The sequence below is a fragment of the Schistocerca serialis genome, chromosome 3 (genome assembly GCF_023864345.2).
Source record: "Schistocerca serialis cubense isolate TAMUIC-IGC-003099 chromosome 3, iqSchSeri2.2, whole genome shotgun sequence".
In the NCBI taxonomy this organism is placed as follows: Eukaryota; Metazoa; Arthropoda; class Insecta; order Orthoptera; family Acrididae; genus Schistocerca; species Schistocerca serialis.
The window spans coordinates 802,635,067-802,649,594 of record NC_064640.1 but is presented as its reverse complement, the minus strand read 5'-3'; the positions used below and the strand labels follow the sequence as shown (position 1 = coordinate 802,649,594).

Genomic DNA, 14,528 nt, shown 5'->3' with positions numbered 1-14,528 from the left:
CAAATTGTCAGACTTATTCATGTATTTATGTATTCACATGACTGGTTTTTATATACTCAGCCTCATTATACGTTGTTAATGGTTCATTATGTTGGATGGTAAAAAGAATTGGGTGAAGTGATGCAGTACCCTTTTTCCTCACCGTCAGAAAAACTTCATGTATTAAAGCAAGTTACACGACTTCTTGCTGTGTGCTTATAGAGGAATTCTGTACAACTTGGTTCGGTAGTTATAATCTCTATAACTTATGAAAATGGATATTTGTACAGGGTTGGACAAAAATATGGAAACACCAAAACCATAACACATTACCGTGCTTAATTCGGCATGGGAAACTCATTGGCTTTCCAAACAGCTTCTGTTCATCTTGAACTGTATTGTTTTCAAGGGAATATTATATTGTTTTTCCTGCAAAATAGTGCAAGTTCAGGTAACAATGATGGAGCTGGATAGTGATCAAGCACCATCCTCTCCAACGTATACCACAAAGGCTCAATAATATGGAGATCTCGTGACTGTGGTGGCCAGGGTAGATGCAACAAGTCAGCCTCATCCTCACAAAACCAGTCCTTGATGATGCAAGCTGTGTGAAGAAGGGCCCTGTCATTGTGGAACACTGTATCAACAACAGGGAACAAACATCGTACCTTGGTATGAACGTGATTAGCCAGACTTGTTGCAGAAACCATGGCAGTCATGTAACCTTGCAGAGTAATGATGGGGCCCACGGAATACCAAGATACAGGTACCTAAATCATCATCGAACCCACTGGCACTTGTATCACTGAAGAGTGGCTTTAGAATTCCAGCTTGCCCAGCAGTTCTCTGCTTATGGATCACCCTTTATGTTGTTTTGATATTGAAAGGCTTCAACTAGTGTGATGATCAGTTCTACAGTGACTTTTGCAGCTGTGGTTCACTTATCTTTAATCACAATGCTCCTCAGTGGCTGTCTGTCATGATAATTCAACACACATTTTCATGCATGTTGTGATGTAGTGGATGATGTTCCTCTGCTTTCCCTGTATGTGGTATAAATATTCAATATTGTGCCTCCTAAACCACCCATCATAAGACCACCAACAATTTGGCCACATTCATATTCACTTAGCTATGACATAAGGCCCTCACAATTACACAGAACATGACTGAAACTTGCAACATATTGATGACATTTTTGGTCAAATACAATGGCACAACCCAGCTATCATCTGTATTTATGTTCAAGCGTGCATTTCTCATAGTGTTTCTGTGTTTTTGTGCAACCCTGTATATATAACATCTCTTCCTAAACTAATGAACTGATTTCAACTAAACTCGTTTCACATATCATTTGCTATTTGGAAAGAAGCACAGTGGGAGTAAGAACCACTTACCTCTCAAAGGCATGGGGAGGGGGGCATGAAACAGAAGCGTAACACACTGCGTGCAAATATACAGACTATATTTATCCAATATTTGAGAATGAGAGCTCGTAGCAACTTTAAGCAAACTTTATACATAATTTCAAACCTTTACGAAGCTGTTTCTCACTGAACCCCCCCCCCCCCTCCCCCCCCCCGACAAAAGAATAAAAGAAAAAAAAGTATGTCTGAAAGAACAGACAGCACACATTCATATAATTTGATGGGACTAGCTGGGCAATAGATCCACTGTCTTCACTGCAGATGCACAAATATGTCAGACCTACTGTGGTAATCTCGGAGAGCGAATGTGGAGGAAATGGGCAGGGACTGTGGATAGGTGACACTCAATGGGAATATGGATTGGCCATGAGGTGTGGTGAGATAGTCTGCGTAGTTGTGGTGATGCTGTGTCCCAGATGGTGCAGTGGTTAATGCATGTGCATAGTAAGCAGGAGATCCTGGATCCGAATCCCGGTCTGGTCAACATTTTCACTTGAAACTTCCTGGCAGATTAAAACTGTGTGCCGGACCAAGACTCGAACTCGGGACCTTTGCCCTTCGCGGGCAAGTGCTCTACCAACTGAGCTACCCAAGCATGACTCACGCCCCGTCCTCACAGCTTCACTTCTGCCAGTACCTCGTCTCCTACCTTCCAAACTTTACAGAAGCTCTCCTGTGAACCTAGCAGAACTAGCACTCCTGAAAGAAAGGATATTGCGGAGACATGGCTTAGCCACAGCCTGGGGGAAGGTTCTAGAATGAAATTTTCACTCTACAGCGGAGTGTGCTCTGATATGAAACTTCCTGGCAGATTAAAACTGTGTGCCGGACCGAGACTCGAACTCGGGACCTTTACCTTTCACAGGCAAGTGCTCTACCAACTGAGCTACCCCACCACGACTCACGCCCCGTCCTCACAGCTTCATTTCTGGCAGTACCTCGTCTCCTACCTTCCAAACTTTACAGAAGCTCTCCTGCGAACCTAGCAGAACTAGCACTCCTGAAAGAAAGGAGAGCTTCTGTAAAGTTTGGAAGGTAGGAGCCGAGGTACTGGCAGAAGTGAAGCTGTGAGAACGGGGCGTGAGTTGTGCTTGGGTAGCTCAGTTGGTACAGCACTTGCTCGCGAAAGGCAAATGTCCCGCGTTGAGTCTCGATCCGGCACACAGTTTTAATCTGCCAGGAAGTTTCATATAAGCGCACACTCCGCTGTAGAGTGAAAATTTCATTCTAGAAACATCCCCCAGGCTGTGGCTAAGCCATGTCTCCGCAATATCCTTTCTTTCAGGAGTGCTAGTTCTGCTAGGTTCACAGGAGAGCTTCTGTAAAGTTTGGAAGGTAGGAGACGAGGTACTGGCAGAAGTGAAGCTGTGAGGACGGGGTGTGAGTCATGCTTGGGTAGCTCAGTTGGTAGAGCACTTGCCCGCGAAAGGTAAAGGTCCCGAGTTCGAGTCTCAATCCGGCACACGGTTTTAACCTGCCAGGAAGTTTCATATCAGTGCACGCTCTGCTGTAGCGTGAAAATTTCATTCTAGTAACATTTTCACTTGTCACTGCTGATTCTACATAATGTCCCAATACAGCTGACAGCAGTGATCCCCTCCCTTTCCTTACCTTTCTTCCCCTCTCCACCGTCAATTTATATGTAATGCTACAATTTCACTATTCATGCAGTAAAACTGCTGCATCAGGCATAAGATTTCAGTTTATTACTTTTTTACTACTATCTATATTTGCAACACATTTTGCCACCACTGTACCTGCAAGATTATGTAATTATGAGACACATAGTTCAGGACATATGACATCATAAACACGAGATGTGTGAAAAACTAGGTTTTCTTAAAATAGAGTGCAAATTATCGAGAATAGACTCATCCAGTGTTTGATAATAAGAGCACTTAGTGACTTACAGCAAACTTGAAACACAATTTCACACCTTTTTAAACTTCTTCTTGCTTACATAAAGTCTAATATTTAACACCTACATTTCCTCCTCCCTCCTCTCTGTTCATATCCTCCTCCCCTGTACATCTCTTGGCTTGATCTTAGGTTCTGAAAGACGCTGACAAAATTACTGGCTCACTGCAGAGCTCATTCTCATGACCTGGACAGCACAAATGAGAGACTTATTGCATGTCATACTTTTAAAAGTAACGGATAGAGAGAAGGGTAAGAATGAGGTAGATGGATTTGGTGGCAAGGGTGGGCGTGAGGAGGAGGAGAGGGTGGGCAGTGAGAGGAAAGACAAAGAGATAGATTAGGAGAAGATTGGAATAAATAAATGCCCAGCAATGCCTGGTATCTCAGCTTGTTAATTGTGTAATGGTAATTTTGTATCCCGCCTGGAAGGCTACATATGGGTCTGCTCCTGTAACTGAAGGGTAGGCCGAATGTAGGAAGTGAGAAGGAGCAGGTAATGGTGAAATGCTTCGGGACTGCGTATGGGTTATAACTCTTTTACCTAACTTTGCATACAGATGAGCATGTAGGTGCCAAGCCATTCATCAAGTTACAAAGGCAAAATCTGTAGTGGCTCGCCCACTAGGAAATAGAAACAATGTTGCCTCGTCATCTACTCGGAATCAAATGGGCTGAATCTGGAGCGGCGCTCGTAGAGCTGCACAGCGCTGGCTAGAGGGCGCTGTCACCTGTGTCGGTGTCGTAGTGCCAACCTACGAACGTGCGCCTACGCCGTGGCATCATAGCTATTGATACCACATCCCTCCCCCCTGAGATGATGCAGCGTCATTGGGTATGGCTTCCGACGGCTGGTGGAAGGACCCAGAGGTGGTGTAACTGAGGCGGCGGACAGCGGAACTGCCGGGCCATGCTGCCCACCCACGACTCCGAATTGCTCACGAGGGGGCGAGGAAAACGCCCCTTGGAAAACTTGCCCAGGCCATGCACTGCCACTGAATAGGCTCGGATGAGGAGGCGGAGCAACGGCCTCCATGGGTGACGACGGCAGCGGTATCATGATGGCAGCGTCAGTGTCCATCAGTTCCGGCACTGTGGAGGAACACGGCAACGGTGGCGGCCGGAGGTGGGGCCGTGGTGGCAGTGAGAGGTGCCCTTCTGGTGCAGGTGACCGGACCGGCAGCGGCGACAACGGCAGGAGCGCTCACGGCGGAGGCGCGAACGATGGAGGCGCCGTCGGTGGAGTCTTGGGCTCAGGCAGTGGAAGCCACGAAGCCTCCAATTCTGCCAAAAAACAACCAGCAGCAAAAACCTGAGGATGGCACAAACGGATCTGGTTCCGGTGTCGCTTCACAGTGCCGGAGGGACCAGAAATGACAAATAAGGTGCGGCCAAGCTGGCGAAGAATGCGCCCCTGCTCCCAGCGCTGCCTGCCAGAGGAAACATGATAGAACACCAGATGCTATGGCGCCAAGCCAGAACGAAGTGAAGCAGTGGGAGCGCGTGGCGATGGGTGCAATAGCTGCACGAGCGACCGATGGACGCGGCCATGTAGCAATTCCGCTGGGGAACGGGTGCCATGCGGCTGGGAGCGATATGAAGCAAAGAAAGTCCAGAGTGCGTGCTCGCGAGAGTGCGTGGCATGCAACTTGCTCATCTGTGACTTAAACATACGCACAAAGTGTTCAGCCTCGCCGTTCGACTGGGGGTGGAATTGGGCTGAGGTCAGATGGCGAATGCCATAAGCAGCACAGAACGCTTCAAACTCTGAGGACACAAATTGGGTGCCATTGTCGGAGACAATAACTTCAGGAAGGCCCTCAATGCAAAAAATAGACGTCAAAGCCTGAATAGTGCTGGCAGATGTAGTAGAAGACATAGGTACAACAAAAGGAAAGTTGCTGTATGCATCAATAACTATCAACCAATGGGTGTCCCAGAAAGGACCCGCAAAATCAGTATGAATGCACTGCCAAGGCGCAGTAGTAGTCAGCCACGCAAAGAAGCGCTGGCATGGAGCAGATTGATGCCATGCTAATTGTTTCATCCGCACAATACCCCAATGACCAGTGTGCAGCAATGAGAGGTTTTCCGACTGCAACGAATGAGGTACAACCATACGAGACTGATCATTGTCAGTTCGTAACAAGATAACACCATGGTGTACAGACCATTTGTGACGTTGCACAAAGTAACACTTTACAAGGGGATCACTAATCTGGGTAGCAGATGGAAGCTATTGAGTACGAATATACTGCAAAAGAATCTGCAAAGACGCATTGGCGGCTGTCGCGGAAGCAATGCGACGAAAATCCACCGGAAAACCATCAGCTAATTCCTTAACTTGCGAATCAATGAACATGCATGACAATTCAAACAATCAAACACTGCGTCAGGACCGATAGGTAAAGGAGACAAAGCATCAGCATTGTCTGAATTGCGAGGCCAAAAATGTTCAAATGCGTCCATGCCAAAATTGTTTGTAGCATCACTAGAGCGGAACACATGGAAAGACACTGTACGTGTCATTGCACCATACGTGGCTTGCAAACTACACACGCCGAGCACTGAGATTTCCTGTCCAATAATTGCAGTCAGCGTGGAATGCGAATGATGAAGTGGGGGCGAACCAAGCTGGTCATATGTTGATTTGTTCAGTAAAAAAACTGACGCACCAGTGTCCAGCTGCATGTGAACAGAACGTCCACAAATGTGCAAAGTCACAAAAAGTTTCCTCGCATCACGCTGAATGCGAGAAGAAGTGTCTGGCAAAACTTGATGCACATGAAGAGCTGTAGAAGCACGTGATGCAGGAGGCTTTCAATAAATGGCATTAATGTCCATAGGCTGATGTGAATCATGATCACGGCAGTTTCCATTGCGGTGACACCAACACGAGTCACGCGAACGGGAGAGAAGTTGTGAATTAGAATTTCTCTTACTGCACACAGCTTGCACATGTCCTTTCTTATTATAAAAATAACACTGTGCTTGACAGGATGGGCAACTGTCCTGTGGGTGGGCACAAAAGCAGTTCGGACATGATTTCAGTTTCTGAGTAGGTGCCAGGTGTGAAACTTGTTCACATGTGCACGAGCGGCGTGGCGTGGCTGGCTGTGCTGGGGCCGGGCGGGAGGGCACGTGTTGTGCCATGCTAACAGTACACACACTCGGGGTCACGTCGAACGTGGAAGCAGCCGTGTCTAATGTATCTTGTCTGCCTAGCAAGTCCACTACTTCCTGCAAAGACGGGTTTTTAAATTTTAGGATTTGTTCGTGGGTGCAGTGATCTGCTACATTCTGCACAATAGCGTCTCTAATCATGATATCCACATATGAGCGTCCACACGAGCAATTAAAGTCACAATCAGATGTTAGTCCCTGAAGGTCTGCTAACCATGATTTATTGGGATGAGTAGTGCCACGCTGGAGACAAAAGAATTTGTAGCATGCAGCTACCATATTTACACTAGCACGGAAGTGGGAGTTCAAAGTGTCAATCACTTCATCGTAAGTTTTAGTTTCTGGGTGGGTGGTGGGAAACAATTTTACAAGCACACGGTGTAACACAGCACCTGCGTTGGTAATGAAAAAGGCAAGCCGCTCTGTACCTGGTATGTTGTATTCTGTGAAGTGTGCCTCTAGCTGGGCGATTTATTCTGGGCAACGTTCAACATCAGGATTGAAGGCACAAAATGGCGGCACTGGAGGCATCATCAGTGTTGGTACAGGCGGTGGACTCAGAGGTGCCGAAGTAGCTGCAGTTTGTAGTGTGACCAGTCCATTTATGGCAACAAGCAGCTGCGATATTTGCTGAGCCTGAAAACGTACTAGATCGAACAGTGAAGCCTGTTCCTGTGGCGAAGCCATGGTTTACACAAATGAAAGTCTTATAGCGAACGGTGGAAGCAGTCACACTGGGCTAGCACGAAAAGAAAGCAGTACAGAGCAAAAAAATAAGAGGAGAGGAAAATAAATTTTTTGTACCTGCTCGTCGCCGACTTTTGTATCCCACCTGGAAGGCGGCGCGTGGGTCTGCTCCATATCTGAAGGGTAGGCCGAATGTAGGAAGCAAGTAGGAGCAGGAAATGGTGAAATGCTTCGGTACTGGGTATGTGTTATAACTCTTTTACTAAACTTTGCATACAGATGAGAACATAGGTGCGAAGCCGTCCATCAAGTTACAAAGGCAAAATCTGTAGTGGCTCGCCCACTATGAAATAGAAACAATGTTGCTTGGTCGTCTACTCGCAACAAGTGGGCTGAATCTGGAGTGACGCTCATAGAGCTGCGCAGCGCCGGTTAGAGGGTGCTGTCATCTGTGTTGGTGTCGTAGTGCCAACCTATGAACTTGCACCTACGCTGTGGCATCATAGCTATCGATACCATAGGTAAGATGTTCAGTGTCAGCAAGAATGGGCCAGAAGTAGATTTACTTTACTTCTGTTTCCCAGGAATCATTTTGACATCTAATTTTTGTCATTCCTCATCTAAGAATGCCACAACACCTACAGTATCATTAGAAGTTCACGACTTTGCGCAGTATTTGATAAAATTATTGTCCATTCCTTTTATGAACTCTCAATGAGTCACTTATTCTAGGTTTAAATTTTTGTGAGTTTGAGACAAACTCAGGGCATTGACAGGCAGATGTCTTGAATTTGCCAGTATACTGTATTACCAGATGTGGTGCTGTTTGTGGTGGTGTGGGGCATTTGGGCACTGCAGGAAACTGTAATCTACATCAGCAGATAGCTGGTAACGGCTGCAGGCAGAATATCCAGTGCTCTATGGCATCTTGTACTGAATGTGCCAGCACTCAGTCTAGAGCTGAGGTGTTTTTGGAGGGAAAGAAGCCTCTCTCAAAGAAGTAATGCAGTCTCACAAAACGTTACTCATGTAAACACAGTCAATTAAGAGGAAACATATCAGTAAAGAGAAACAGCAAAATGTGGAAATTTGTAACTGATTATTTATTTCAGTCATAATTTTATGATTTAACGTAGGACATAATTCATGTAATTTGTAACAAGTATTTAAAACTATTTTTAGATTTAATATTTTCTAATAAGGTGTGTTTGATGTTTTAGTCACTTGTTAAGTTAAAAAATGCCTAAATATGTGTGCGTGTTATATAAATTGTCAAAAGATAACTTCATTTGCCTATCCCTTCTGCACCCTCCACCCTCGCACCCTCCACATCTTCCACCTGAAGTTCTGCATGATAGGTACTTTCTCGGACATTCACCCCATTATATTAACGTTGAGGTAGCCATACGTGGTGGCATAGTTAATACTATAATCAAGCTGAAAAAGTAAGACAGAGGAATATGTGTGGAGAATGTTTATCAGAAAAGTAATCTTGAATAAGTCCCAAGGACGTGTTATAAGGGCATTGGTTGGTTGGTTTGTGGGATGGAAAGGACCAGACTGCTATGGTCATCAGTCCCAATAAGGGCATTAATGTTCTCAACATAGAGCAGTGTCTTATTCGGAATGGTCAGTGACACTCAAAGGTGTTTTGCAGATGTTCCTATTGTTTACAATGAAGTATCATTGTTGAATAGAGCAGTTTTCTTTAGGTGTGTGTAAATGTAAGATACTGTTCATAAAGAAGGTAGGGAAGCTTATAATATTAATTTGAAACATTTAGAGCTTGTCACATTGCTAAAGTATATGGGGCTAATACTTTGAGCCAATGTGAAATGGAGTGGGAATGAGAAATCAGTTGTAGGCAATGGGAAACCAAATGAAGGACTCTGAGCAGTTCTAGAGTTCCACTGTGCCATCTGGATACCTTGTTGGGTATGTCTGACAGCAGATGTTAAATGAATGTGGTTACATGCTGCTAGGCCAGTAAAGCCCATAGAAAATGTAATGAAAATTTAAATGGAATTTAAATGGAAATCTCTTCATGGAAGACAATATTGTTGAACCTGTGTTGGGTAAATATAGTGAACTGGAATTCAAGGCAGGTTGTGTAACGATTCCATTTCCATCACATATCTTGTATAAGGATACTAAGAATAAAATAATAGAAATTATGTTCTTTATGGAGGCAAGTAGCCAGACAGACAGACAGACAGACATTGCCATTGTCATTTTTCCTTACTTCATTAATGAGTGCAATAGGACAGGGAATGGCTAATACTCATACAAAGTACACTTGGCCATCCAATATATTATCACTTGCAGAGTATATATGTAGATGTTTTTATAACTTTGTTATTCATGTTGAGCCAGTCATGTGCAAAGGCATCACAAAATTAATTTCACTCCTGTGACACCTGCTGAAGATATACATCATAACATGATTTCTGGAAAAGATGTAGAAATAAAATTAATGAAATACCTAATGGCATAATTACTTGAAAGTGTCTGCTGTCATTGCTATTAGTATGATTAACATGTTGTAGTTACAACAACGAAAGTTACTTGTAACAATTCTGAAGTAATTTATTCCTTTTGCAGTTCGCCTGGTTTCTATTTGCAGTTACCAACTGATATTTATAAAGTTTTGCCTGCGTCAGAAGTAAAACGTGGAGATAATAGGTAGTGTATATTCTGTCTAGTTTCTGTTCTATACATTTCTCTTAGTCTTACATAGTTAAATTCTAATCAGTCAGATGGCAAATTAAAATTTCTTGCTACACATAATAAATTATTCTGACTTTACAAATGCTTTTGAAGGTGTATGTAATAAAATTTTCCTTTCTGTATGCCCTGAAAAGTTAATGATCCTCTTTTGCCTCAGCCACTGCCTTTGTCAGTACATTTGATGCTACTGAAATGAGGTGGGCTGCATCCAGCTTTTGTGATGTACTTCCTATAATAAACCATATAACTTTTGTGCAGTGACACAGTTCAATAATAAAAGGTTGTTGTATTTTAGGGAACCACATTTTTATGTGAGACTGGGAGCTTGTTACTTCAAGGCGGTACCTGAAGATGAGTAAGTATGCATATGAGTAATAATGTATTATTTCTTTTAAGGAACTTCGTAAGACATTGGGTGAGATTTGTTTTGAATGAACCCGTGATGGTTAATAGTAAATAAATATTTTAATAGTGAGTAAATATTTTAAAATTTTTTTGACAATATAAACATTATGGTTACATGCATCAGTCGGCATTTTTATTTCTGTTGTCATTATACCAGTAAATTCTCAGAAATCTTCATAGCTATAGCTGCTGTATATCTTCTAGTTGCAAATCTGAGTAAGGTGGCAGAAGCATAAATTGTGTTTCCTAATGCTGTTTTAATTTCTTTTACTTTGTACAGGTAGACTGGAGGAAGTAGTTCTGTAACTCTTGCTCCTATGTTATAGGGTGAGGAGTCATTTTTTTCATTTTTAAGATGAAGTTAATAATTTTAAACAGAAACAGACATCAGCAGTGTCTTTTATTGGCTTCATGAATCCTTTAAAATAATAGTCTATAAATATTGGAGAATTATGGTTCCATACATTCTGTTAGATTTTCTCCTCAAAGTGCTGTGTTGTGGATAGAATTTAGTACTACAATTTGATTAAAATAGCTTTGTCTTCACGTTTCAGCAAGTCAAGTGGTAGGGGCAAGTCACCAACTGATCATAGTTCTTTCTCAAGCATCACATGCTTGTGGTGTTGCCTTGCTTGTAGGTACATGCAGATCCATATCAAGTATAGCTGCCTGCCAACCTGCAACATTGACCTCTGCTACTGCAGCCTGTTAGTAACAGAGTTATCTCATTCGAGCTATAATTACTTGATGCTTCTTAGGCTGTTGTTGGGCTCAGTGGTGGAACATTGTGTGTCATAAGAAAATGGGGATCTTGGATTAACAACCTGGTTGACAAAAATTTAAAAGAAAAAAAGCCCTTCGATCCCAGTGCTGTATGCCAAGAAGTGCATGAGTGCAGAAACGAAATGCTGTTTACTGAGCCATCTCTGAAGCACCTACTACACCTCAGATGTACTGGTCTTGCTTGACCATGTCGACATCAGTTTCTTTAGCTTTTCAAGGGACTTCAGTGAAGTCTAAAAACACTTACTCAGGCTTTGTGGGCTGGCATGTAATAACACCATCCACCTGACAGGTAGAGAGCACTGGGTAGTCAACAAGCAGTGTGCCTGCTCATAAAAATGTAGTGAATAGTAACAGAACAGTTAATGTTTTTGACAATCACATTTTCAGCATTAAAAGAACTGATGAATCATTTGAAAAAGTGTAACTATTTAATATCTAAGAAGACACAGTTACATTTGCAGATTCGTAGGGCTGTCAAATTACCCGCTCCCCTCACTTGCTCCAGCATTTCCAGAATGATGAAGACGGGTTTTTCAATGTGGAATGTTTTCTGATCACCCAAAGTACAGACTTCTACAACAACTGAGATCTCCTTGCAGTCTCCCACTGTTTGGAAAAAATGTGTGGCATTGAAGGATGAATATGTGGAGGAGAACTAATGCCCTCACTAAATTTCATGGTCACAGCCAAAGGCATCCTCAATGCGGTGGAGAGGGGGGGGGGGGGGGGCAAGAGGGTGCACTTACCCCATCCTGGAATCTGGATCACAGACTCCTTAATCAGAATGGGATTCTCAACCTTTTATAGAAATGATTGTCTATTATACTACGAAACCCCAAATTCAGCAATGCCGAGAGGATAGGGGAATACTATGGCTTTAGTAAGTACTTTGATTGTTAGACTGTTGATGATACATTATAGCATTTCCTGGGCACGGCGGCAGTTTCTGTACTGATTTACAGTGATGGTGGATGGGCACCTTTAGAGGACATTACCAAAATGCAGCCCCAAATCTTTTCATCACAGTGTAACATGTAGGCTGTGTGTTACCAGTTGTATAGTCCATTTGACATGATTCCACAACACCACATGGAACTAATGAAACAAGGACCATATTCGTTCAGCCCTAGCTTGGTGAGTCAATTCCACCAGTCAATTTGGGATTTGTTTTTGAAACATTTCTCTTCACAGAAGCTCTCCTGTGAACCTTGCAGAACTAGCACTCCAGAAGTGAGCTACCCAAGCATGACTCATGCCCCATCCTCACAGCTTTACTTCTGCCAGTATTTCGTCTCCTACCTTCCAAACTTCACGGAAGCTCTCCTGTGAACCTTGCGGAACTAGCACTCCTGGAAGAAAGGATATTCTGGAGACATGGCTTAGCCACAGCCTGGGGCTTGTTTCCAGAATGAGTTTTTCACTCTTCAGCGGAGTGTGGCAGAAGTAAAGCTATGAGGACGGGGCGTGAGTCGTGCTTGGGTAGCTCAGATGGTGGAGCACTTGCCCGTGAAAGGCAAAGGTCCCGAGTTCGAGTCTCGGTCTGGCACACAGTTTTAATCTGCCAGGAAGTTTCATTTCTCAGATTCATCTTGTTGAACAGTCAGTTCCACCAGTCAATTTGGGATTTGTTTTTGAAACATTTCTCAGATTCATCTTGTTGAACACTGGCCCTGGTTTACATTCTACTCAAATAACCCAAAAATACAGCTTTCAAATTACATTTGGTTGTACTTTTGTTATGACAGTCGGCATTAAATAAAAGAAGCCATGAAAATAATGAAATAAAACTATTAGCTTCAGCAGACGTGAAGTTTTGCGAGCAAAACTGATGGTATCAAAGTTGAATAAGCATTATTTTTATATGTTTATTTCCTGTTCCTCCAATTAGAGGAGTATCAAACAAGGGCATTTTTTGATGGATGTTTTTGCTAATATCCAATAGGATTTCTTTCAGTATCAACACACCATTCATGTATGAGTAAAAATACATTTTGCAAATATTATTGAACTACGTTTAGTAACTTGTTGGATTTCACAGATACTAATGAAAAGGGCTTATCTTTTAGGTATGGTTAAAATACATACTGAGAGTATAACTGTCAGACATATGAGGTACAATAAGTTTTGTCTATTCCCTGTCAGAATAAGTTATTAGGATGCAACACATTTTTAAAGTCCCTGAATTAGTTATATTAAAATGTCAATTTTAGAGTCTTTTCCCCTCTTGGATGATTTTATACAGATGCTCATAGTTACAGCATCATTTACCCTAGGTGATAATTAAAACGCTATGACTACCCCATGTAGTATGTTTATTTTCATTTAAATAAGAAATTTACTAGTACAGTTAAAGAGAACATTAAAAACATGAACACATTGTATAAAATCATATTCAAGACACATTTTAAAGGGGAAAACGTATGTGAGTACACTCAAATGTACATACAAGGTGCGACAGTAAAGTAATGAGACTGATTTTCTTTGCAAGATGTGGCAACCCTGCAGGCTTGCATACGCATAATATCTTTGATCTTGGTCTGTAAGCTGCTTATAGTCCAAGCGGGACATCGATGCAACTGCTCAGTCATGAGTTGTGCTGTAATAAGTTAACACGTGTTTGTGTCTGTCGTCACAGAAATGGAACCGCATAATATTGCGCAACTGTATGCCATTTCTTTTTGCGTTAAATTGGGTGAAAACGTGACGACAACTTACGGTAAGCTTCAGAAGGCTTTTGGAGAGGAGGTTATGTCAAGAGCTCAAGTTTTTCGTTGGCATAAAATGTTTAGTGAAGGCAGAACGAATGTTGAAGATGAAGACCACAGTGGACGACCATCAACCTCACAGATGGATGTCAACTTGGCCAGGGTGCGTGAACTTGTACGATCTGATTGAAGATTATCCATGAAAATGATTGCATTAGAACTGAACATCAATCGAGAAATGGTTTGTCTGATAATAACTGAAGATCTGGGTATGAGAAAGATTTGTGTGAAAAAAGTCCCCAAAAATGTCACACCACAACAGCGAGAAAACACGGAAAAATATGGCATCCAATCTGTTAGAGCAAACTGAAATCAATCCAGAATTGTTGAACCGTGTTATCACTGGTGATGAAAGTTGGTTTTTTTAGTACGATCCAGAGACAAAATGCCAAAGTTCGCAATGGTGCTCAAAGGGATCACCCAGACCAAAAAAAGCTCACATGTCAAAGTCAAAAGTGAAATGCATGCTTCTGTGTCTCTTTGATTCCAAGGGAATTGTTCATAAAGAGTGGGTGCCTCCTGGACAAACAGTTAACCAATATTACTACAAAGAAATTTTAGAAAGACTTCATAAAAGAGTTCTTCGTGTCCGTGACAACATTGCTGATAATTGGATTCTGCATCACGATAATGCACCATCCCATACTGCTCT

The 14,528-nt window shown here is 42.7% G+C and overlaps 1 protein-coding gene across 1 annotated transcript in view; it reads left to right on the top strand.

Annotated features, from left to right (window-relative positions):
* LOC126470648 (uncharacterized) overlaps positions 1 to 14,528 on the top strand; it is a 189,650-nt gene that overhangs the window by 136,558 nt on the left and 38,564 nt on the right. Inside the window, exons 3-4 of the mRNA XM_050098630.1 lie at positions 9,795 to 9,875; positions 10,216 to 10,275. Coding sequence (XP_049954587.1) covers positions 9,795 to 9,875; positions 10,216 to 10,275 — 141 coding nt within the window. The remainder of the gene's footprint in view (positions 1 to 9,794; positions 9,876 to 10,215; positions 10,276 to 14,528) is intronic.